At 44.2% G+C, this 24,657-nt stretch overlaps 1 protein-coding gene across 27 annotated transcripts in view; it reads left to right on the top strand.

Annotated features, from left to right (window-relative positions):
• The window catches only part of PTPRT (protein tyrosine phosphatase receptor type T), a 1,303,183-nt gene that overhangs the window by 1,198,917 nt on the left and 79,609 nt on the right, over positions 1-24,657 (top strand). For 18 of the 27 annotated variants that reach the window (XM_067013228.1, XM_067013229.1, XM_067013218.1 and 15 more), the window contains one exon: positions 10,095-10,285. In XM_067013228.1, the coding sequence (XP_066869329.1) occupies positions 10,095-10,285 (191 nt within the window). The remainder of the gene's footprint in view (positions 1-10,094; positions 10,286-24,657) is intronic. The other 9 variants (XM_067013240.1, XM_067013236.1, XM_067013219.1 and 6 more) reach the window with 1 other exon arrangement.

Below are 24,657 nucleotides of genomic sequence, written 5' to 3' on the forward strand. Positions count from 1 at the left end.
CTTCAAGTAACTTACTAAGCAGGACATGTTCCTCTACGTTCTTTGGAATATCCTCTCTATACTAACGTGAACAGCCATATACAGACTTTTCTACTAATAGCATTAAATAACTTCACAATGATAATAATCTTTCCAACATTGAGTGACCTCACATTTTCTTCTTAATATACTTCATTCTCATCTGCTAAGTAGTATAATTCCCAGGAAGCCATTCCTTACCAGCCAAAATTTGTACCATACTTTATCATCTGTTTGCAAAATGCTTTAGGCACATGTATCACTGCCTATTCGTGGGGTATTTTTCTACTCATCGAAGGTCAGATAGTCCGTTACTTCAAACAGAAGTGCAAGTGGATGGTGGCCATGCAATAATTAAACACTGGACTTAGACGTTACAAAACAGAGTTTGTGTTTCTGGTGAGCTGAAGCATTTTAAAAGTTCAGCATTATACCCCTTCTCCTTTGTGGTTCAGCAGTATATTTCCAGGATCCCATACATACCCCGCAGCTTCGTTCTCTCATTTCCGAGTTTGATCACTGAGCAGTTAAGACCCAAAAGCATCCTCTTGTTGCTACAGGTCTGTTGCTTCTGGCTCGCCAAGTGATCTTCATTTTTGTTTGAATTAAGTTTATAAAACCTATGCTTTGAACCCTGGTATCAGCACTTTTGCAGTCTTGTTTTCCCGCTGATTTTCATGAAATTGTGACAAAATGAAAAAAAAAAAAAAAGACTTTCAAAGTCTTTTTTTTTTTTAACAGTGAAATCCTTTCTTCAAGCACAATCGTACCTAGAAGTGTATTTTATAAAACAGATGAAAAACCATTTACCTCTGGCTGCAGCGCGCGCGCACACACACACACACACACACACACACACACACCCCCCACACACACACACCCTCCCTCCCTCCCTCCCTCCCTCCCTCCCTCACGAGGGTCCAATTCACTCCTGACCCACAGAAGAGACTCTGAACAGAGGTCTCCCTTCCTAACTCTGGCTCAGCTCTTAGGTCACTAAGTTCACAGACTAATAATTCACTTATTCCTTCCCCTGGATACCACATGCATGAAACTTTCCACATTATGATTTACCTAAAATAAAAATAACGATCCCAACAACTGGTCCCTTAAACAGGTACAGGCTGATGGCTTCTAACTAAAAGGGTATGAGTCACAAAAGCAAGGCCATAACATGAATGGCACCGTCTAAAATCAAGCAGTGCACAGCACGTATGGTCACACATGGCCGCCCTGTGGACCCCTGGATTAGAGGAGCCTCAGGAAAGATGGGGCCCAGTTTATGGGGCTCTAGTAGACCACAGGGTTTCACTGAGAGACACTTTTTTTCATTATTGCTACAGTCACCCAGAGTCCAGGAACCAGCCCTCAGCCTAGAGACACGAGAGAAACTCAAAGGCCAGTGTTTAGTTACATGAGGGATCCATGGGCTGGAAGTACTTCTGCATCTTGGCTGTGGCGGTCACAGGAATCTACACCTGTGATTAAATTACATACAGCTGTGAACACACATGCACAGGTGCACGTAAAACTGGTGAAATCCAAGTAAGTTCAGTGGAGTGTGTTCATGTCCATTTCCTGATTATGATGCTGTGTATAGTTATGTAAGATGGTAACTTGGGGAAAACTGACTGAAGGGTATGTGGGGCCTCTCTAAGTTATTTCTTACGACTGCATGTGAATGTACAGTTATCTCAAAATAAAACTTTAAGAAAAAGCTGGTGCTCTGGTAAAGGGCTGAAAGGTAACTTCTGACCCTGGCCACAGCCATCAGCGTTTTCACATGTGTGTCATGGTTTTCCCAATGAGTTACTCACTCGCCAACCCAGGCATGTGATAAAAGTGTTCTACCCGTTTCTTGAAATTGTGAAGTGGTTTATGTGTGTCTTTTTTCTTAATCATTTTTGGCAGAAGTTTGTCTAATTTATCGGTGTTTTTCGAAGGAAAGAACCAGCTTTTGTTTCTCTTCAGCTTCTCTGTTGTGTCCTTAACTTCTATTATGTCCCATTATCATCTGTTCTTATATTTATCTACTTACTTTCTGCTTTCAGTGACTTTTCATCTCTAGAAGTTAAATTTGTATTTTGCAAAGTCACCCATCCTTTTTCCATGATGTGTTGCCTTATTTCTGTGGTTCACAGTCCTTCCATATTCTCTTTAATCAATCTAAGCGTATTTATTTTATTGTCTCGTAGACAGTTTTATTATTTTCAATCCTTGGCAGGCATATCTCTCTGTGTATCATGTCTGCTGACTCTCCCTTGTGGGGATAATCTTGCTCACATGGCTTGTCATTCTTTATATTTTATTTTTCCACTATGAATTCATCTTTAGTGGAGGCGGTTTTGTTCTTTGGGAATTAACATGTCTTGGATTATGAAAATAGCTCTATAGAGTGGTTCTCATTTGCTTGTCAGGCAGGAAGATTTTCTGTGATATCACACGGATTTTGTATGTTGATTTTTAGGTTTGCAGTTGCTCTGTCACACGCAGAGCACAAATGCGGACCTCAGACCAAAACGTGGTAGGGGTCCAGAGTTTCCTTTGTTTATTGCCTCTAACTATTTGAAAACTATAAACCCTTCTTTTTATTCTACTAACTGATACCTTTAACTTAAGTGTGTGCATACACGTGTGCACCCACACACAGATATGCACACACAAGCTTGAAATTAGATCCTTTACTTAAGAGCAAGATTAAAATAGTATCTATTGACTGTCTATTATAAAAGGTGAAGAAGTTGATTTTTTTTTTTCCTAGTGATTGATCAGTCACCCATTTCCTGGTTTTTGTTAGTAACATTTCAGAATTCAATCAAGTATCTTTACATAAGATGTTTTTACATAGTTTCTCATGAACAATTCTTTTTTTAATAGTTCATTGTGTTTCAACTCACATTATTTTGATTTTAATACTCATATCTATGTTTAACTGGTTTTGGTGTGTAACAAATCAGTTCTTTTATAATACAATTTCCTCCGATCTTGTGGGAGTTTTTTATTTTTTTAACTAAAAGATTTTTTCCTTATTTCCCCACCTCCCCAAGCCTCTAGAAAAGAATCAGAGCCAGTATAATTTCTGAATCTTTGTGCATTGGGGAACATCTTTCTGTAGCCTCACAAATGAAAAACAACTTATATCAGCGTATGATTTTGGAGTCACAGCATATTTCCCTCAAAAGTTTTGTTCCAATGATTTTTGGCATTTAAATTTGGGCAACAGAAAATATGGTTAGCATTGTTTCTTTTTCTTTATAGAGATAGCCTTTTTTTCCAGCCTAGATATTTATCTGAGTATTTCTACATCAATAATATTTAATAACATTATCAGGAGATTTGTTCTAATTTTTTTTTTTTTTTTTCTGTACGCGGCCTCTCACTGTTGTGGCCTCTCCCGTTGCGGAGCACAGGCTCCAGACGCGGCTCACAGGCCCAGCCGCTCCGCGGCATGTGGGGTCCTCCCGGACCAGGGCTTGAACCCGTGTCCCCTGTATCGGCAGGCGGACTCTCAACCACTGTGCCTCCAGGGAAGACCTGTTCTAATTTTAAATTGTACATGGAGAGCTCTTTACATTTTGTTCGTTTTGGGGTTTTATTCTGCCAAAAAGCTGTTTTTACATTGTATCCTTTATTATTGCATCTGTTTTGTTTATTCTATTCTCTTCTTTAGTAACAGCGATGATCTGTCTTTTATATGTCTGGTTTTTTCTCTGAAAATGTCTTTGGTGCCTTCACACGTGAACACACATGAGCAGATGATAGATTCCAAGGAAAAAGAAGTCTCATTGTTCTGATTCCCTTCTATGTTCACTACAAGGTTCTCAGATTAATTCTCCACAAGTTTCTGCCTGTTGCTTATTCTCATTACAGATTCCAATGCCCATTCAAATTCTGCTATTCCATTCTGGTTTCCTTACCATCTTTCCTTGCCTCACTCAGCAAATGTTCTTCTCGTTGCTTCTTCACTTGATCCACTTTTTGGAAAAGCTGTCCTCTTATTGTTTAATCTTCCACTTTCTTTATTCTTCCATGTTTTCTTGAATTTCATGCCATCTAAAATGCATTTCTGTTTTCCACTGTGTAGATTATAGAAAAAAATCAAATGTGCTTAAACAATAAGCTAATGTGTTATCTTACAGAACAGGAAGTCAGGAGTTAGAGGAGGTTCCATTGATTGGTTGAATGAGATGCCCAAGAATGTCATTAAAGCCCCCTGTCCTTTCAAGCTCTCCACTTTGCCATCTCATGTTGGCATTGCCCTTAGCCTGGATCCTTTCTTGGATGCGAGATTGCTTTAGCAGTTCCAAGCATCAAACCCACACATGGTAATGTCCAGTAGGAGACAGAAGCCACTGGAATATCCTTCTTAGAAGTAAGGAAATCTTTCCTAGAAGAAAATAGAACTCCCCTAGTAGACCTTCCCTCCTAGCTCATTGAAAATTTTTGAAAATTGGCAAAGACGATAGGAACGTCTGATTGGCTTTAAAAAATCAGGATTTTCCCCTGCGTCTTGGAATAGGGTCATCCTCCTCTGAGTCACATGGGGAATGTGTGGGCACCCAGACTCGTTTGGGGGTTCTGCCAGAAAGAAAGAAGGTGAGGGATGGCTGTTGGGTAAACAGTCAACACTGACTTCTTTGGAACATTTTCTTTTTCTCAGCATCCAGAGTGTCATTTTTCTTATTTGTCACATCGCCCATTTTTCTGAGACTCCGTGTTGTTTTGTTTCTGTTTTCTTAACTTCGAAGAAGGAGAGGTCTCTAGGGACTGGTGTTTGCCAATAAACAGAGAAGGCAGATTCTTATAGTTGCTTTCGCTGTTCAACTGATTGGAATCCTTTTCTTGTGACTTAAGCGGGAGAAGTAACGGAGGTTCACAGCCCCCATCCCTATGTGATGTATCTTCCACCATCCTTCCATGTCATGTGAGAGCTGTGGAAGAAGGAATTCACACTCTCTCCACAAAGAGAAAGATTGATTTCTTTATCAGGAGGAGCAAATGAATCCAGAAGCACTTTCCTAGGACTGTGCCCATCTCAATTTTTTTCTAATACTGAATCTGAGTTCTGGGGTACAAAGGTGTTTATCCACCCTCTTTTGTCTTAGCCAATGAAAGGGACTGAGGAAGAGAAAGGGCTTGGAGATGCCTGATCCCCGTATTTGCTCGCTAGAGCCTTTGATTCTCTGAGCCCAGGAAAGAAAATGGGAAAAGATGAAGCATTTCTTTTTTGTCCTTCGAGCCAGTGTTACCTTAAGTAACGAAGTATAACCATGTCAATTTTCAGTTGTAGAATGTCCATTTCAGTTCCGTAGAATGTGGCACAGTGGGATGGCATTCTACTTAACTATCAGTTTTACAAGTTCAACCCTATGGAGTTGGTCAGATTTAAGACAGGGAGAGAAGGTAATTCCGTCTGTCATTACACTGAGTAAGAGCACGTTCCTGAGGGGATATGAGATGGGGGTATGTGAACCTACTCTTTCTCAAAGGTCACAAGTCTGTATACACCTCTCTTAGTTTAAGTCAGAACTAGCATATCACGCCCATGATTTTATATTTCACTCTCATTTTTAATGAGATAAAGTAAAGCAATGGTTGAAAATTGATTGAAAGAAAAACTTTGAAGACATGACTCTATAGATATGCACTATTCAATGCAGTAGCCACTGGTGCCAGGTGGCTATTTATATTTAAATTAATTGAAATTAGGTTAAAGTAAAAATTCAGTTCCTCAGTCACACTAGCCACATTTCAAGTGCTTGACAGTCATAGGTGACTAGTGGCTACCATATTGAATGTGCAGATACAGAGCACTTCCATCATCCTATGAAGTTCTGTTGGGCAGTGCTGTGCTAGAGCTGTCTTACACTAGATCAGTGTCTTTTAGAATTCACTCTAGCTCTAAGTCAGCTCTCTTTAGAACTTGATTTGGCTCTAGAGGTACACCCGCCCTCTCTAATACTATAGCCACTTACCATACGTGGTGTTAAGCACTGGAAATGTGGCTGGTCTGAGTTGAAATGCTTTATAAGTATAAGATACACATTGGATTTCAAAGCCTGAGTATGAATAAAGAACATCAAATATATCATTAATAATTTTATACCAACTCTATGTTGAAATATCATTTCGATGTATTGGGTTAAACAAAATTTCTTATTGCAATTGATTTCACTTGTTCCTTTTTACCTTATTTAATGTTGCTGTAAGAAAATTTTAATTTACATACGTGGTCCATGTTATATTTCCACTGGACCTCTTTACCCTCTGTGTAACTCCAGAATGCTCTCCCTTTCTCTGTCTCTTTCTTTAGATCTGTGCTTCCCAGTACAGTAACCATAAGCCACATGTGTACATTTAAATTTAAGTGAATTAAAAGGAAGCAAAATGTAAAATGCAGTTTGCCCATCACATTAGCCGCATTTCACACACTCAGTAGTCACATGTGTTCAGTGGCTACCACATTGCACAGCCCAGATACAGACCATTTCCATCATTGTGGAGAGTTCTATTGGACAGAGCTGGTACAGGTTGTACACAGTGATGGCAAAAACCACAGAAGCGGGGCGTGAATGCCTAAAGCTGGGGCGATGTTTCCACGGTGCCTAACTCTGCAGCACGTTATTCTCCCACCTCCTGGAGCCCATCTGTTCCACCTTTGTCAGACATGTTTATGCATCATCTTATCTCCTCTTCTCTCCTGCAGGGGCCGTGGCAGCGTATCTCCCTCTGAACACACTTTCCTCCACCCTCCCGTCTGTACTTATATCTAACACTGTGCTTTGTACAATATAGGTACTCAGTAAATATTTGTTAACCGGCTGGAGGGGCATTTCCCAGCAGGTGATTGGAAATATGTGGCTGTTGCTAGTGGGAGATCTCTAACGGCTTGGTAGCAGGGGGGTAAAAAAGAAGGAGAAGGTCAAAGCCAGGTTCCCAAGGAAGAAGGAAGAGCTACTGGCAGAGAGACAGGAAAGAGGAAATCAGAGGGATGGTGGTGACCTGGTATCTCATACACGCCACCATATCCCTCTATCTCCCCTACCAGCCCTTCACGGACAGCAACAAGACACGTTGCGGGGGAATTCACAGCCTTAGACGACAGCTATAGAGAAGGTACAGAAGAAATCCAAAATAATATTATGTGATAAATAAACATGTAAGGCCTATAAATGAGCAGTTGAAATGGCATGAAAATTAAGGGTCTGGTGAGGAGAAAAATGAAAAATGTTCTCTGCCTGGGCCAGCTGGTTTGCGTTACATTTTATGAGCAGCATGTGGTTTCCAGCACCCTTGTTGAATTAGCAGCAGAATCACACATTAGTTTTAAGGCTCCCTCTCGAAAAGGAACATCATCACGATTTTTAATTGGGGCTGATAAAAATGTAGCATCACTTGTAGGTTCCTGAGAGAAGTGAGTTGTGAAATTGGGTTTTCATTAAACCTAATGATGGAAAATTAAGTATAGTGAGTCTGGTGAAATGGGGTGTGATAAAAGGCATCACTTCTGCATTATCAGAGGTTAATAGGGAATAGGTGAAGTTAAGATACATTGGAAAAGGGAGTCCAACTAGTTGAATTAATAAACCTTGAAACTCCCTTGGTTCCGAGTCTTCATAGCATCATTAGCACCAGCATTGACATTATTACAAATGTTACAGCAATACAAGTTGCTAAATATCAGACGCATTTGTTTTCCATTCCAGTGTTGGTTTTGCTGACACCAGGTTTACAGTCTGTCTAGCAATGTGTTTAGAGGAAAATATCCATATTGGTAGCTATTTGGTTTTGGAAACACTTGGCATCTCACAAAAATTGTCAGATGCACTTTCCTAAGAAGCCTATCTCTGCCAGGCAGCTGGTCTCCCAGGCAGCCCAGATCCCAGGCGCATGGGTCTCTGAAGATATCTGTCACCATATATGATAGTGGCTTAGGTGGGAGACACTCAAAGAGCTCCAGGCGTTGACTCCGGTTCTTCCTGTCCTGGGAATCGTGAAGTGCAGCATCACTTAGAGAAGTGATCATTAGAGAAGTAAACTCAAGTGCTCCTTTTTTCTCCGTCCCCATGAGTGATAATTCACTGGAAGGAGGCCTCAGCTCCATGGCAGCTGGGACGCCTACAAGAAACAGCATGAGTCTTTAAGGAGAAAGAGTCTTCTTAAAATCCTTCAGTAGTTTCCCACTGGCTTGAAGGTTCTTAGACATTCACACCTTTCTAGGCTGACCTCACCCCATCTCTCACAGCTTCACCCCCATCATATTTCCACCCTCTACCTCCACTCCATGTTATCTTCCTTGCTCTTACCTAGATGTGCTTGGCTTTTCCAGCTTCTCTGCACATGCTTCCGGTGGTTCTTCTTGTCTGTCTAGCCTACTAGACCATCCAGCCTTGAGGGTGAAACCTGTATTCTGTGCATTTCCAGTGTCTACCAGAGTCCCTGGAAACAGAGTGGGGTCTCAGTATATCTAACTCCTGATCACAAGGGTGTGATGGAGAAGGGAAACTGTGCCCACATTTGCCAGCTCTATGTTTAAGCAACGCCGGTGAAGATGTGTTACCTCAAATCCCAGGAGAAAAGTAAGCAGTATTTTTCTCATGCTTGTCAGAAAACTTGTGCTTATATCTCACCTAGGCCCTTCTTCCTGGTGCATAAACCTATATATTCTAGATCCTTCTGTTGGCAGTCCTTTCCTTACTAGGAAGAGTTTTGCTCCTGCTGTCACATAGGAGGAAAGTTCACTTTTACATACAGAATCAATGTTTGATGGATTATTGCGACAGAGAGAAACAAGATGAAAGATACATGGACTTTGAAAAGACAAGTGGCAGAAAATGAGGAGTGTATGCTAAAACTCCCAGGGAATGAGTGTGGCATAGGCCCCGTGGGGTCTGCCTTGGTACCTTGCAGTGCCTGAAAACATCTGGGTGAGACTCATCAAATCTGGCAGTTCTCATCTTATGCATGCCACAAACAGGAGGGTCTAGAGCATAGACTGTCCATGTCTTTGGGAGGAGGTTGGGGAGACCAAGCCTGAATGGTTCTGGATAAGACGAACTGGCCCTGAAAGATTGACGGTGTATGTCTGGCAGGGAGTTCATAGGGTAAGAAAGTGGTCTTACTGGTCTAAGGGGAGCAGAGGAGTTCAAATTCCACCCTAAGCAGGCATCAGTTTGGAGGGGGGCCCAATTGGTAGAGAGTAGTTAACACAATCCAGTGTGTCTAAAGATTATCATCAGGTGAGATTATAGACCTTATACCAAGGATAGATGTATGAAGGAGATGAGGCATAGGACCCAGGCCTGGGAGAAGTAGCTATCAGGACTGAAGGAGGAGGCTCGGGCTTCCCTACCTGCAAGGTAGGTTCAGCATCACTCCTGGATTAAGAGTGTTAAATTCGGGGGAAACTAGACAGTAGGCAGAAGGTGATCATTGTTGCAGAGCCCATAGCTGGAGAGCAGCTGAGAGGGTCAGGGTCCCTGCTATCTACTGCGGATCCAAGACTGGCTCCAGTTCCTCCCAGTGTATGACCCAAAGGACACAAACTAGTAGAGAAACCGGGTCACACGGGGATGCAGGCAAATGGACCAGAAGCAGACGCATGGCTCTGATCTCCAGGCACCTGAGCCTCTCCTCACCTGCAGGCAGGCGCCAGAGACGATTCCAGGTAGTCTGCTTCCTCAACAGGAAGGTGCTTCTAGTATCCATCCTGCCTGGCTTCTCACTGGTTCTGGGATTGGCCTGGATTGGCCGAGACAGGCCTGAAGGAAGGACAGAAACAGGCAGAAGATGACAGCCAACCTAGAACCTTGTCTTTACTCCATCAGGATGCACCCTTGACGTAGAAACGATCCAAGGGTTATTGTGTCACTGGTTTGTTTGTTGTTTTAATGTTTAAATCTACCGCCACAGCCATGCCAGGGAAACGGTGTTTCTTTATTCTTTCTGCAGTTCCCTGATCAGCTGAGTCCTGACTTAGCTCCCTCTCCCCTCCTGAGGTCAACCTAGGGGAGGCACAGAGGACAGAGGACAAAACTCCTATAGGTGATGGTCTGTTCCCCTCCTTCTTTTTGAAGCAGATGGCAGCCGTGGGGAGCTGTCCCAGCCCACCCTCACGATCCAGACTCACCCCTACCGGGCCTGCGACCCCGTGGAGATGAGCTATCCCCGGGACCAGTTCCAGCCCGCCATCCGGGTGGCTGACCTGCTCCAGCACATCACTCAGATGAAGAGAGGCCAGGGCTACGGGTTCAAGGAGGAGTACGAGGTAAGAGACCAGCCTGCAGGAAACTCCCTGATGGGCACAGAGGCTTTGTGGGTACTAAAGCTACTCAAGGTATGGTCCCTGGATCAACAGCATCAGCACCACCTGGGAGCCTGCTGGAAATGCACCATCTCAGGCCCACCCAGACCGACTGCATCAGTTTAGAGTCACACCTTGCTTCAGTGGGAAGCTATCAATAGAATGGCTCCAGCCCCCATCCCACCTGTTGCAGAAAAGCCAGCAGATCACCCCGGCCAGTGATTTTCAGCAGGCCTGCTTGCTCCTGGTCACCTCTTGCCTCATTGTCATGCTTCTGTTGTGTTTTCAACACCCCCGAGTCAATATCGCCTCTGGCGACTGCTGTCCTCCCTCCCTCCGTACCTGCTCCGCACCCCTGGACATCCCTTACCTGGCTCTCCAGCAGAGTCTTTAATGCCAAGGATTTGTGAGTAGCAGTTGTTACGAAGGTTTAGGGAATCACAGAAGGATTGCAGCACAGGAAGTACCTGAATGCAAGTCCTCCTGAGGTGAGGTTCTGGTCACCAGACAGGTCTCCATCCACTTCCTTCCCCAAAGTTCCTTTTAGTGTCCTAAAATTTTCTTTTTTTTTTTTTTTTCTCTTCCTTTTTATAGCAGCCAGGAAAAGAACTCCACTCCCTCTACTTTACTATGCAGAACAATTTAGCTATCTTTATCTCACTACTTTGGTTTCACTCCTTGCCCTTTAGGCCTCACCTTTTACAAACAAAAGGTAGAAGGAAAAACTCATTAAGATGTTTTCCTGCACTAAAGAGCACTTGACCCCCAAGAGGAATTTTGCATCCCTCCTGAGCCTGGCGGAATCCAGCTGCGGGCAGCTTTGGAACCAAGCATCTCTTTCTTCTCTTTTCCTTTCCTCTCTCTACCTCTCCTCCATCCTTCCCAAAATATCTTTTGAGCATTTACGGGGTGCCAGGCTCCGAGTTATTTGCACTAGGTTTTGTTGTGGTGGTGGTGGTGTTTTGTGTTTTCTTTTTTTTTTCTCACATGCATCATGTGGCCCAGATATGCTAGGTTCAGTTTCACTGTGTGCAGTGAAAATGCATTGGCTCAGATGCTACACATTTGGAATTCTTGATACTGCAGACTAAGTTTATCTCTCAGACTATATTCTGAGAAAGAGCTTACAAAGCAATATTTCAGAAGTTATGTGAGGTCATGAAATTGTGCTAAATTTGGCGGTAGGGGGTGTCCAGACATCCAGATTCCAATACAACAAACTGTGTGGCCTATCGTTTTGCTACCTGAGTTTTAAAGTTCTTTATTAGTTGAATGAAGAGTTTGGATAGGTGATTACTAAGGCCCTGTCTGGTCCTAAAACTTTGAGAGTATAAAACATGGTAGCAAGGAGAACGTTTGACACAGTTATGCAAACAAAAACGTTTATGTCAATGGACATGAGTAATTACCAGCTCAGGAAAACCAGCAGTTAACTTCTTTTGTTTTGGTTTGTTTTTTTTTGTTTTAACATCTTTATTGGAGTTTAATTGCTTTACAATGGTGTGTTAGCTTCTGCTTTATAGCAAAGTGAATCAGCTATACGTATACATATATCCCCATATCCCCTCCCTCTTTGCATCTCCCTTCCACCCACCCTATCCCACCCCTCTAGGTGGTCACAAAGCACCAAGCTGATCTCCCTGTGCTGTGCAGCTGCTTCCCACTAGCTATCTATTTTACATTTGGTAGTGTCTATATGTCCATGCCACTCTCTCACTTCGTCCCAGTTTACCCTTCCCCCTCCCCATATCCTCAAGTCCATTCTCTACATCTGTGCCTTTATTCTTGTCCCCAGCAGTTAATTTCAACTATGGTCTAAGTAAAATAGTATTTTTCATATACTCAATCTATAAATTTGGGGAGGATACTGGGATAAGAATTGCAGGTGATGGTCTCATCACCTCACATCCCTGGGCCTTATTTCCTAGGAGGTTGGTTAAATGATCCTGATCTCAGGGGGCCATGGGGTCCAGTGGCTGGACCTCGGTCCTTGTCTTCTTTGAAAAAAGAATTCAGCAAAGAGACAGAGATTATGAAGCAGACAAAACGTTTATTAGAAGCAAAGTACGTGTGGAAGTACACACAGGCAGACTCAGAGTGAGTCGCGCCCAGTAGGAGTGGCTAAAATTGCTTACGTGAGGGCAGTTTTCCAGGTTCCCTCTGGCCAGTCATCTTGCCCATGCCCACATTTGGCCTGACTCAGGGCCCTGCCCGACGTGCATGCACAGCTTTCAGCCAAGATGAATTCTTGCGCGAGGGTTTCTGGGAGGTTGGCGGGACATATTATGGGCTGGCGCCCCCTCTCACCTTTGACCCCTGAGGATCTTTTCTGCACCTGTGTGGTCTAGGATGTCTCCTTGACCACAGGAATAAGAAAAATGTGCTCGCCTTATCTTTTACTCAAGCAGGGCTCTGCTCCTGTCATTATGTTTATTTCGAAGTATCTGCAGGAGACTGTTTGCAGCTGCTCAGCCTGGGACCCATCTCTCTCCTGCCTCAATCCCAACCCCTTAAAGTATGGGGGGCGGGGCATGTGTGTGTACTCACACTCACTTGTGTAGACCTGTGTGGTGAGTGAATGTCAGGAGAGGGTGTGTTGTTTGTAAAGTCATATTCAATGTCATGAAGGTTTAATAAGTCATTAGTCATAATATTTAATTTGTTTTAAAGTTTCAGATAGCATTAAGGGACATATGTGGCTTATCAGAATGGGGGCCAAGTAGTCAAAGCCTTAGAAACACTGTTCTAAGAACTTGCAATCTAAAATTTGAAAACAGAAATGCAAATACATTTGACGACTTCGGTGCATTTCCTTCCAGAATGCTATCTTGAAAAGGTATCCATCCTTATGTGGTGGGATTTGGATTGATTTTTTTTTTCATTTATTTTTTTGTGCCTTTTTACATTTTCCAAATTTCCTAGCATGGAAATGAACTGCTTTTATAATGAGAGAGAAAACAGTAAATGTTTCATTATTTGAACTTGAACCAGAAATATCATTAGGTAGACTAGACTTGCCCTCAGATAGTTCAAATTATATTAATCAGTTAGCTTGAATGCTTAGCTTCTAGTTAACAGCATTTCCTGATTAACTAGAGGTTAATTGGAAAACATTACTTCATAGGAATCTTTCCACAATGTCTTTCCAGTTCCTTAGACTATAGCTGGATATTGCTTTGATCATCAATCCTCCTGTGATGTCTGGAATCTACATACTGAACAAAGAATCACAAATCTACTTGAAGACTCTTTCCTACTGTAGATATGTGATTCCCGGGTCTTCAATCCTACTATCAAATCCACACGCCATGTGCTCTGTTTCTTGCCTGTCACTCCCCTACCCTGCTCATTTTTTTCATACAAATTAGCGGGTTTGACAAGTTGACATATAAGGGACCTCTCAGCTATAGCAAGCTGTGTCTTATAAAATTCACTTAAGTTTTACAATCACTTACAAATTTGTTCATTAAACACTTACTGAGTATTTACTATTTCTAATCACTGTTCGAGGTATTTGGGATACGACAGAGAACAAAAATGGACAAAGATCCATGCCCTTGTGAAGCTTGTTGTCTAGCAGAGGAAACCCAAAATAAACAATAGACTTAAAAATAAGGAAGCTATTTTACAATAACTTACTTAATGTAATACATTAGTAAATAATATAGTATGTTAGACAGTGAAAAACACTGTTTGCTATGTTACAAACCACCCTAAATCTTAGTGATGTAAAACAGCCAATTTATCGTGCTCACTGATTCTGTGGATCAGGCATTTGGACAGGGTACAAGAGGGATAGTTTGTCTCTATTCCATGATGTCTAAAGCCTTGACTGGGAATGCTCTAAGGCTTGGGACTAAAGATCTGAAAGTGTCTTCCTCAGATAGCTAACAACTGGGATCTCAGCTGGGATTGCCAGCAGGACCACCTACACTCAGCCTCTTCTGGTGGCTTGGGCTTCCTCACAGCATGGTTGCCTCGGGACCACTGAACTTCTTACATGGTGGCGCAGAGCTCCGCTGGTGAGCCCGCTAGGTAACAAGGTGGAAAGTGCATCACCCCTTGTTACCTACAGCCACACAGCATCACTCCAACCACCTCATATTGGTTATACGCAAACAATAACTGCCCACATTCTAGGGGAGGGGAATTAGACTCCATCTCTTGATGAAGGGAGGTGTAGCTGCAAGATTCTAAGAGAGAATACAGAACAGGAGGATTGGAAAATATAATCTGTGGATAATACAGCCTTCCACAAGTAAGTAGCATGGGAAATGAAAGAGAAGCGCAAGGAAGGGACACGCGCAAGGAGAAGGAGTTCCAGTAGTAAACAGGCTGGTAGGGCAGTCTTTAATTAGAATATGAGATTTGAGCAGAGACATGCTGGAAAGTATCTGGAGGAAAAGAGTCAAGATCAAGGGAGTAATATATCTGGCATGTAAAAGGAGGTCAAGCATGGTGTGAGTCCAGTGAACAAGAAAGAAAAGTAATAGAAGGTGCAATTGGAGAAATAAAGGGGACCTGACCATATAGTGCCTTGTAAGCCATTATAGGGACTTTGGCTTTTACTCTGAATGAAATGGAAAGCCACTGCAGAGTTTTGAGAAGACAAATGATAATTTTCTGACATTATTTTGAAAGATTGATTCTTGCTGCTCTGTGGAGATAGACAGAGGGAGGAAAGGGTAAAAGCAGGGAAACCAGTTGGGAGCCCACTGCAGTGACCCAGCAGAGAGACAGTGCTGACTCACCCAGGATGTGGCAGCAGTGGTGGAAGGAGGTGGCTGGATTCTGAATGTATTTTAAAGATAGAGCCAACAGGATTTTCTAACACATTCCATGTGGTCTGGGAGAGAAAGAGAGGAATCGGAATCAAGGGTGACTCCAAGGTTATTACCCAGGCCACTGGAAGGATGGAGTTGCCACCAGTGGAGATGGGAAGGCTGCAGGTGGAACAGACTTGGGGATAAGGAAGGATTGGGGAGTTTGATTTTGAACTAAGATGTCTATTAGATATCTTAGTGGAGATGGAAAGTAGGTAGCTGGATATATGAGTCTGGAATCTGGGAAAGAAGCCTGGACTGAGGAGAAACCTTTGGGAGCCATTGACACATAGATGATATTAAAAACACAGAAGTTCAACTGTGAGATGTTCAGAGCACTTTTCATAGACCAAACATCATACTGGACTCTAGAAACTGAGGAGACAAGATAGAGTCCTTGCCTTCTGGGGAGCTTAGAGCTTATTCTTCGTGATGGGCCTATAGACTAACTATTTCACTGTTTGGCAAAATGTCACAGTAGAGGTATCCCCAGAGTGCTGTCAGAGCCCGTGGGGGTGGGGTGCATTAAGCCTAGCCTGAGGATGGATAGCCAGTGGCTTTCTGGAAGACATAAAGCCTAAGCCAAAGCTTGAGAAATAGGAGGGAGCATAGAAGGAGATGGGGCTGCAATTGTTAGTAGAGGCAGGCAGGCATGGGGCGTGAGCAGGGGCCTTGGATTTTATTCCAGGAGCAATGGAGAGCCACTGAAGGGAGCAGGACTTTTTTAAGCTGGATTCGCATTTTATTTTATTTTATTTATTTATTTTTAACATCTTTATTGGAGTATAATTGCTTTACAATGGTGTGTGAGTTTCTGCTTTACAACAAAGTGAATCCGTTATACATATACATACGTTCCCATATCTCTTCCCTCCCGCATTTTAGATGCAACTATTTGTCGTAGATCAAAACAGGGAGATCAGAGGCAGGTAGGGGGCTGGGACAGTAATTCAAGGAAACTATGGGTTTGCCTGAACCTGGAGACTGGGCCCCGAGCCTAGACAAACCCACACACATTCTTTCATGTCGAGCCATAAAATCAGCCTGCTCTCTTTAGCATGCAAATTTGAACCTCTCAATGTATATATTTTAAGCTCCGTGACTTGAAATAATGCATGAATGGTCCTGAATTGAGAGTCAAAATGCCTAGATTTAAGCCCCGTCTCTTTCATTAACTCTCTGGGTGACCCTGAGCCAGTTACTCCCCCTCTCTGGGCCTCCATTTTCATATTTATACAATGGGCGTGAAGACAGTGGTCAGAGTGGATCCAAAGAGTGCTTCTGTCCATGATACGTTGGAAGTCTCAGTGGGAACCAATTGTCCAGGCCAGCTGGATCTCCCATCCCACCTGTAGCTCCACTGGACCCCACTCTCTGGGGCTACCACCCCCATAGTTGTGTCTCAAGTCCTAGCCACCGTGATTGACCAGGGACCTCGGGTTCCTAAGAACTCAAGGAGACCAAAGGCAAATTAACTGCACTTCCCATACAGATCTGAGTCTTAGGGGTTTTCAGTCTTGACTGCACATTAGAATAACCCAGGGAAGTTTTAAAAACACCAACACCCGGGCCATCCTTCAGACCAATTAAATCAGAATCTCTGGACGTGGGATCCAGGGATCAGTATCTCCTAAGCTCTCCAGATGACTCTAATGTAATTTCAAGGTTGAGACGCTGGTCTGAGGGGACCCGTGGAGTCCCCAGCACATGCCCTGCTTGTGTCCACAGACCCTTCCCCTCACCTGCTGTACTTGCTGCTGGTCACATCCGATGCCCATGGAGGCATGTGAGGACCCCACAAATCTGCCCTGCTATTGGACCACAGTCACATTAGAGTCAAGGGGCTTCTTCACGTGATCCTGGACTGCAGAGTCTTCCCTCCTCCCCCTCCTACCTCCCCCAGCCCAAATTCTCCCACCTTCCCCAGTTACAAACCAAAAATCCTAAGCATGCCATCAAATGCTAACAGATGTTGGCTGGAGAGTGGGATTGTCTGTGAGTCCTAGAATGCCAGCCCCCGTCATGGTCAGATGAGTATCAAGTTTGGGCAGGATGTGGGGCAATAGGGTGATGGGACTTTGCGATGGAGAGAAGGAAGAGAAGCATGTTAATCCAGTCCAATCCAGGCAGCCTGTCGTCATAATGAATAGAACAAGCCCAGTAGGGAAACCAGAAGGTATTGGTTACTACAGCTCCATTAAGATTATTTAAGGCAACAGGGAACAGCTGTGAGGAGTATGACGCAGCCTAATGAAGAGCAAACACTTGTTCATTTTCCAGCTCTGGGCAGACGTGCCATGTGCATGGCTTGTGTGGGGTGAGGCCAGTGTTGCCATCTTTCTCTTAATCATCTAAGTGTTGGTGGGCAGGCAGCCTCCCGATGGAGTGTAACCAAGGAGATGGATGCTTCAGATCTCCCCAGGTGCCCTCTTCCCTGCTCTGAGCAGAGACAGAGTGGACCTCCTGCTTCTCCCACAATTTTTTTCTCCCCTCAGTTGGTAAGAGAGTCCCAGAACATACCACAGCAGGTGATCTCTGAGAGATTCCGGTCCAGCTTCTCAATTTGCAAATGAGTGATTCTTGGGTAGGGGCTTGGGGAATTAGTGGCAGGAGCCCAAATCGTGAAAGGGAAAACCATGCTTGTTCTCCAACTCTGGAAACTCATAATGACCAAAATAGAAAGACTTGACTCCGCCTGCTCATTTTCATTCCACTCACCGTGGATTAAAATAAGGAGAAACTGGGCCTTTTCCAGAGGTGGCCAAAAGACATCAGGAACCATGTGGTTTCAGACTTGGAAGTTTTCCTAGCAAGAAAGAGCTCATGTACAAGAGACTGTTAACTGAGTCCTTTCCTTTGAGCTTATTTTTATTCTTCTACTTAGTATTCTGTTTGGAACCCAGCAAACAATATTTTCTGTTTAATTAGAATCCTCCCCAACCAAGTGAGCAATTTTCAGGTGGTACCATAGAAAAGCGTCTCAAGTGAGAGTCAAGACGTGGTTCTTAATCTGCTAATGCTGGGTGGACTTGGACAAGACTCTTCCATCTCTGGGTCCATGTTTCATCTTCTGTGACATGTGTGACTACATAGCATGGACTCCTGAAGGCTGATAATCTATGCTGGTACTTCATTTGGCCAGAAACACTTACTGAGTACCTTACAGTGTGTAGTTTACTGGAGGTAGTTAGAAAGATACAGAAAGAAAATAAAGACCCTACTTTGAAGGAAGCTCATGGTCTTATCACACCATGTAATCGCATAGCGGAACTCTAGTTAACATGCTCTGTAGACCCATGAGAAGGGGCGGTGCAGGGTGAATGCAGGCTTTTGTCGTTTATTTTTGCTTTTTGTCAGTTATTACTGCCAGCATCAATCAGAAGCTTTCTAAAAGATGAGGCACTGAGCTGAAGAAAAGTAGAAGGCTGGGTAGAGGAAAAGCATGTGTGACAGAGTGAAACAGAGGTTTAGGGGCTCAGAAACATAAAAGAGTTGAAATGTTGCAAGCCAGCTCTTAGACAGGAAACAAAGATGCCTGTCTATGAAAAAAGAAAAATCAAAATGAAACTAGTTGGGGAGACAGATAGGAAGTTTTCACAGTTTTCCTGAACAGAATTAACAAGGTAAATCATGGCCTTGGACAGTCCACCCCTTAACTCTAGCTGACTTCAAGTTTAGGGGAGAGCTGTTGACCCAGAGGCACCCTTCCAGAAGCTCATACATGCAGATGGAGAAAATGTGTGGACAGGACCAGAAGTCTGTAGCCTGGAATGGGATACAGGGGTCCCCCAGGTCATAGGCTCAGAGATGGGAGGAATAGATGTACCCTATTATGGTATGAGCTTTCCCATCAAACTGTAGGCCTCTTGGAAGTAGGGCCAGCATCTTACTCATCTCTCTTCTATGAAGCATGTGGAAAATAGTATACTAAATAGTAATTTAATTGATTTGCAGAATACTGGTGAAAAACTTTATGGTTAAGAATAGTCCCATCGGGCTTCCCTGGTGGCACAGTGGTTGAGAATCCGCCTGCCGATGCAGGAGACATGGTTCGTGCCCCGGTCCGGGAAGGTCCCACATGCCATGGAGCATCTGGGCCCGTGAGCCATGGCCACTGAGCCTGCGCTTCCGGAGCCTGCGCTCCACAACAGGAGAGGTCACAACAGTGAGAGGCCCGCATACTGGAAAAAAAAAAAAAAAAAGTCCCATCAACGAAGTGAGAGAGTGGCATGGACATATATACACTACCAAATGTAAAATAGATAGCTAGTGGGAAGCAGCCACATAGCACAGGGAGATCAGCTCAGTGCTGTGTGACCACCTAGAGGGGTGGGATAGGGAGGGTGGGAGGGAGATGAAAGAGGGAGCGGATATGGGGATATATGTATACATATAGCTGATTCACTTTGTGATACAGCAGAAACTAACACACCATTGTAAAGCAATTATACTCCAATAAAGATGTTTAAAAAATAATAATAAAATAAAAAGAATAGTCCCATCCATTCTAAATGTAATAGTTTGCATCTACCAACCCTAACCTCCAAGTCCATCTCTCTGCCTCCTCCATCCCCCTTGGCAACCACAAGTGTGTTCTGTGGGTCTATGAGTCTGTTTCTGTTTTGTAGATAGGTTCATCTGTGCCGTATTTTAGACTCTGAGTCACTTTGCTGTACCACAGAGATTGGCACAATTTGTAAATCAACTATACTTCAATTTTAAAAAACTGAAAAAAAAATAGTGCCATCCAGAAATTTAAAAGGCAGTATTTCTTAAAGAAAGACACTAACACGGAAAGACCCTCACATCGTGGGCTGTCTCTATAGGTGCATAGAGTGTCTTCAGAGTGAGTCTTCCCTAGGAATTTGCTGTTTCTAATCACCTTTCTGCCTAAAACAGTGGTTCTTAAACTGTGTTATGTGTCAGAACCCCCTGGAGTTAGTAAAGAACATTGAGACACAGGCTCATGGATGCAGAACAGGGCCCAGGCCTCTGCATTCTACCAAATTCTCTAGAAAATCTGGGTCCCTACCAAAGTTTGAGAACAGCTGACCTAAACTGTGTCATTTAAAAGAGATCTTGTAGCTTTCAGTGGGTCCTTTTAAAGGGTGCTTTGTGACTCTGTATGCAGATAGACACTCAACTATTCTGCTTGTTCCAAACTCCTGTCACAGACAAATAGCCCCATCTTGCTGCCCTCTGATTTTTGACTCAACATCCCCAGCAGAACTCTTAAATTACCGTCTACTTAGTGGCATGGCACATAATAATATTTGCTCTCCTGATGCCACTCTGAGTAGATGTCATTAGTCATCCTCTCCTGCCTTCTCTGTCCACATTTATAATCCCTAAGGCATGTGCTTTTCAGCAGAGAAGGAGGCATTTGTTGAAAGCGTGGTCTCTGCCAGGGCCACCGCTAACTCATACTGTATAAGGTGCTGTATAGCACCTTAGAGTGAAATAGCAAAAGGTACACCTGTCTCAAGATACTTGACTTTATCACCTTGCAGAAGATGTTCATAGTATATCCAGAAATCTGTCATGCCTACCAGATGAACGGTGCTCCCTTAGATTTGGTGCTCTTGCGTTGTGCACAACCTGTACAGCCATCCATGGCAGCCCTTGCCATCCACCAGCTATCCATGGTCTTCAGTAAACATGGGTATTTACTGAGCTCATGGACCTCAGCTGAGACCAGACCTTAGGCTTCCAGCCGCCCATAAAACTCCTTCTCACTCCCTTAATACTGTGTCTTACCTGTGACCAGATTGTCCCAGTTTTCCCAGGATGGTCCCAGTTTTAAACGAAAGTTCTACATCCCGGGAACCCCTTTGGTCTGAGGCAAACCAGGAAGGATGGTGCAAGGAGCCCCCCTCTTTTGTCTTGTGACAGTAATCTGGATGTTTCTGCTCAATAGGAGGCAGAGAATGAATTCTGGGAGTGAAACAAGGGGGATGGATAGCATATCCTTGGGATGGAAGGATGTGCCAGGCATTGGGTTAGGTGCCTACAGGCATTATCTCAGGTAATCACTAATCATCACAAAACTCCGTGGGTTGTATTTTTTTCATTTTTAAATTTATATGCTGCAAAATTTATTTGGGGGTCGCAGGGTATACAGTTCTTTGAGTTTTAACATGCATGGAGTCACATAGACACCAAGACAGTCAGGGTACATAAGAGTTCCATTGGCAAAAGAATTCCCCATGCTGCCCCCGTGTAGTCAAATCCTTCCCCCACACCTAACCTGAAGGGTGTATTAATGACTTAATTTTCAAAAAAGTTAATTGAGACTTGGAGTGGTAAAATGATTTGCAGTAAAAATATCCAAACACTCTAGTCTGTCTCCCTTTTGCAAAGCCCTGCCTTTTCCCTCTCAAAGGCACGGCAAGAGATGTGTCTTGGCGAGATAGATGTGTGAAAGACCCAGGTAAAATGGCTCCTCCTTTGTGAAGACTCTCTGGGATCTTCCCTGCATCGGGAGAGTGCAGTGGCGGGTGGGGGCACGGAGAAACCCTGGCAGGCCAGACTGATCATGGAGGAAGCAGGCCCTCGGCTGTGCCCTGAAGCATCAGCCAGGAACTGCCTGGTCAGCATTCCCTGGGCCTGGTTTTGCTACACCCCAGGGCATATCATATCCAATTATCTCCAAGGATACAGTCAAGCCAAAGGCAGTGAGGAGGGCCTCATAGCTGGCAGAATCTGCTGAGGTTAGTGGGTGAACAAGTAAAGGAAATGGAGCAGGATACTCTCAGCCATGGATTGGAGGTGAGCTACTCTTGGAAACTCTGTGTTCTGATGTCTCGCTATCTGGGGCCTAACTCAAGGAGGCTTAGGTACAGAGAAGAGTGTCCAAAGAAGGATGGCAAGCTTCAGAAAGGACTTTCATATCTCAGTAGGGCCAAACCAGCAGGTAGGAAGAGGAATCAGCCACGCAGACATCAGGGCCAATTCTCAGTTCTAACAAGAAATTGAAGTGTTAAGGGGGAAAACCGGGGTAGGTTGCAGCGTCCTGTGACTCAGCATAACAGGTCAGAAGAAGCCGGTGACTTGTGGTCAGGTGATCTGAGCTCCCCCTGGCTCCAGGACCTCAGCTCCACGACTGGGAGGGAGGGATGGTGGGTGGGTCGGTGGAATGCCTACCAACTGTAAGGAGAGTTGGTCTGGGACAGGTACCAGATGATAATCTTATCCTAAAGTCTATGAAGCCTGTCAAGAAGGATACAGGAAAGGTTTAAGAGACAAGTGCTCTTAGCCACTTGTCACGATGCTGGTACTGGCTTCGCCTCCTCATCTTTAAAAATGTCCAAAGCATCCCCATTGACTTAAAATAAAACTCTCATTCTTGGCCGTGGTCCACAAGACCTCAACTGAGCACCACACCTTCCCCATCCACATGATGTGTCACTTATATTCTCTCAGCTCTGCAGAGCCTCCCTTCAAGTCCTAGAACACACCAAGCTCATTCCATCTCCGGGCCTCTACACCCACTGTCATCCGGGAACATTCTTCCCCTAGCTCTTGCCATAGCTGGCTTCCACTCATCATCTGTTTTTCAGCTCAAATGTGTCAACAGGAGACCAGTAGAAATTCACCTGGAGTTGAATAAGCTGGATTTACGAACTGTGGGAAATCTCAGGAAGAGGGTGTCAGAAAGGACTCATAGGATGTGAGCTGTGTTAGGTGATTTGGGGCTTTGTTCTGGATTAGATACCAATAGGAAGTGGTAGGATTGGGTACCTTAATAAACCTTAACTATTAGAAGGGGGAACAGGCTCGAGGCTGCAGCTGAAATTGGCAAAGGGGCAGCATCGCTCACATGAGCCAGGATAGGGGGTGGGTTGTTGTGGGTATTTTTGGCTTTTGGGCAATATTCCTGTTTGTGTTTGGATATGACTACAGAGTGGTCTAGTTTTAGCCTTGTTCCATCCTGGTCTCAGAGGAGCTTTGTCTGGTGTTGGCATTCTGTGAAATTGTTTAAGTTCAACAGGAAAACACCAAGGTCCAGCTGGGAGTGCCAAGCCAGCTCCTGGAACTCAGGGGCTTTTCCTTCTCAAATGCCACCTTTTAGAACAGTTCTGCCCAAGCTACCCTACCTAAAGTGGTGCCTTGTCCAGAGTCACTGTCTATCCCAGGACTTTGTTGCCTTTGTAGCACTTGTTTTAAACAATAATTATCTTGTTTATTGTTTGCACCTTCCCACAACTAGGACATAAAGTCCGTGAGATCTTGTCTGCCGCGTTCATTGCTATTATTTCTAGGAGCTAGTGTAGTCCTAGCACCCAGATGGTCATTGGAAAAGAAGGAAAGAGAGAAGGAAGAAGCGATGGAGGGAAGAAGGGCTCACTTAATATGCATTCCTGGGTGAGTCATTTCATGTTTTCAGACCTCACTTTGCTGATCTGTAAAGTGAGGCAATAACATTCTCAAAAGATCCTTTCAGATCTGCCTTTTGAGGATTCTATGAATACCACAGCTCAGACCTGCAGAGATGCAGACATCCCCCAATACACCTTTTAGGACTTAAGAAAAAGAAAAAGAAAGAAAATGAAAAATGACTGCCTTAGGGCTTCCCTGGTGGCGCAGTGGTTGAGAATCTGCCTGCTAATGCAGGGGACATGGGTTCGAGCCCTGGTCCGGGAGGATCCCACATGCCGCAGGGCAACTGGGCCCGTGAGCCGCAACTACGGAGCCTGCGCGTCTGGAGCCTGTGCTCCGCAACAAGAGAGGCCGCGATAGTGAGAGGTGTACCGCGATGAAGAGCAGCCCCTGCTCGCCACAGCTAGAGAAAGCCCTCGCACAGAAACGAAGACCCAACACAGCAAAAATAAATGAATAAATTAATAAAACTCCTACCTCCAACATCTTAAAAAAAAAAAATGACTGACTTAGAAAAGCAACACTGTGGAAGAGTTGGAAACATTTCCACACTAAGAGAAGAGTGTAAAAATAGAGCTCAAGGGCTTCCCTGGTGGCGCAGTGGTTGAGAGTCCGCCTGCCGATGCCGGAGACACGGGTTCGTGCCCCGGTCCGGGAAGATCCCACATGCCGCGGAGCGGCTGGGCCCGTGAGCCATGGCCGCTGAGCCTGCGCATCCGGAGCCTGTGCTCCGCAACGGGAGAGGCCACAACAGTGAGAGGCCCGCGTACCGCAAAAAAAAAAAAAGTAGAGCTCAACACTCTAAGGAGAAGAGAATGAGAAAAGGAAAGCAGAGATTGATAATGGATGAATATAATGAGATGGCAATTTTGGTTTCAGAGGAATGTGATTAGCTCCTAGTGACTGCCACCATTCCCTGGTCAATCTACTGTAACTAGCCACTAATGCAAAAATAATCCCCCTCGGCTGGCTCACTTTGAAGACAGAGATGAGACTCCCTTTCATACTTTTAGCCGCTCATATTTTCTTCCTTCCTGAGATTATCCCCTATTAGGTTGCAGCTCCCTAAAAATGGAAATGGATGTGTGATCAAAGTCTGCAAACTAAGGGGTCATTACCACTCACTCCTGGGCG

The sequence above is a fragment of the Kogia breviceps genome, chromosome 14 (assembly GCF_026419965.1).
Source record: "Kogia breviceps isolate mKogBre1 chromosome 14, mKogBre1 haplotype 1, whole genome shotgun sequence".
NCBI lineage: Eukaryota > Metazoa > Chordata > Mammalia > Artiodactyla > Physeteridae > Kogia > Kogia breviceps.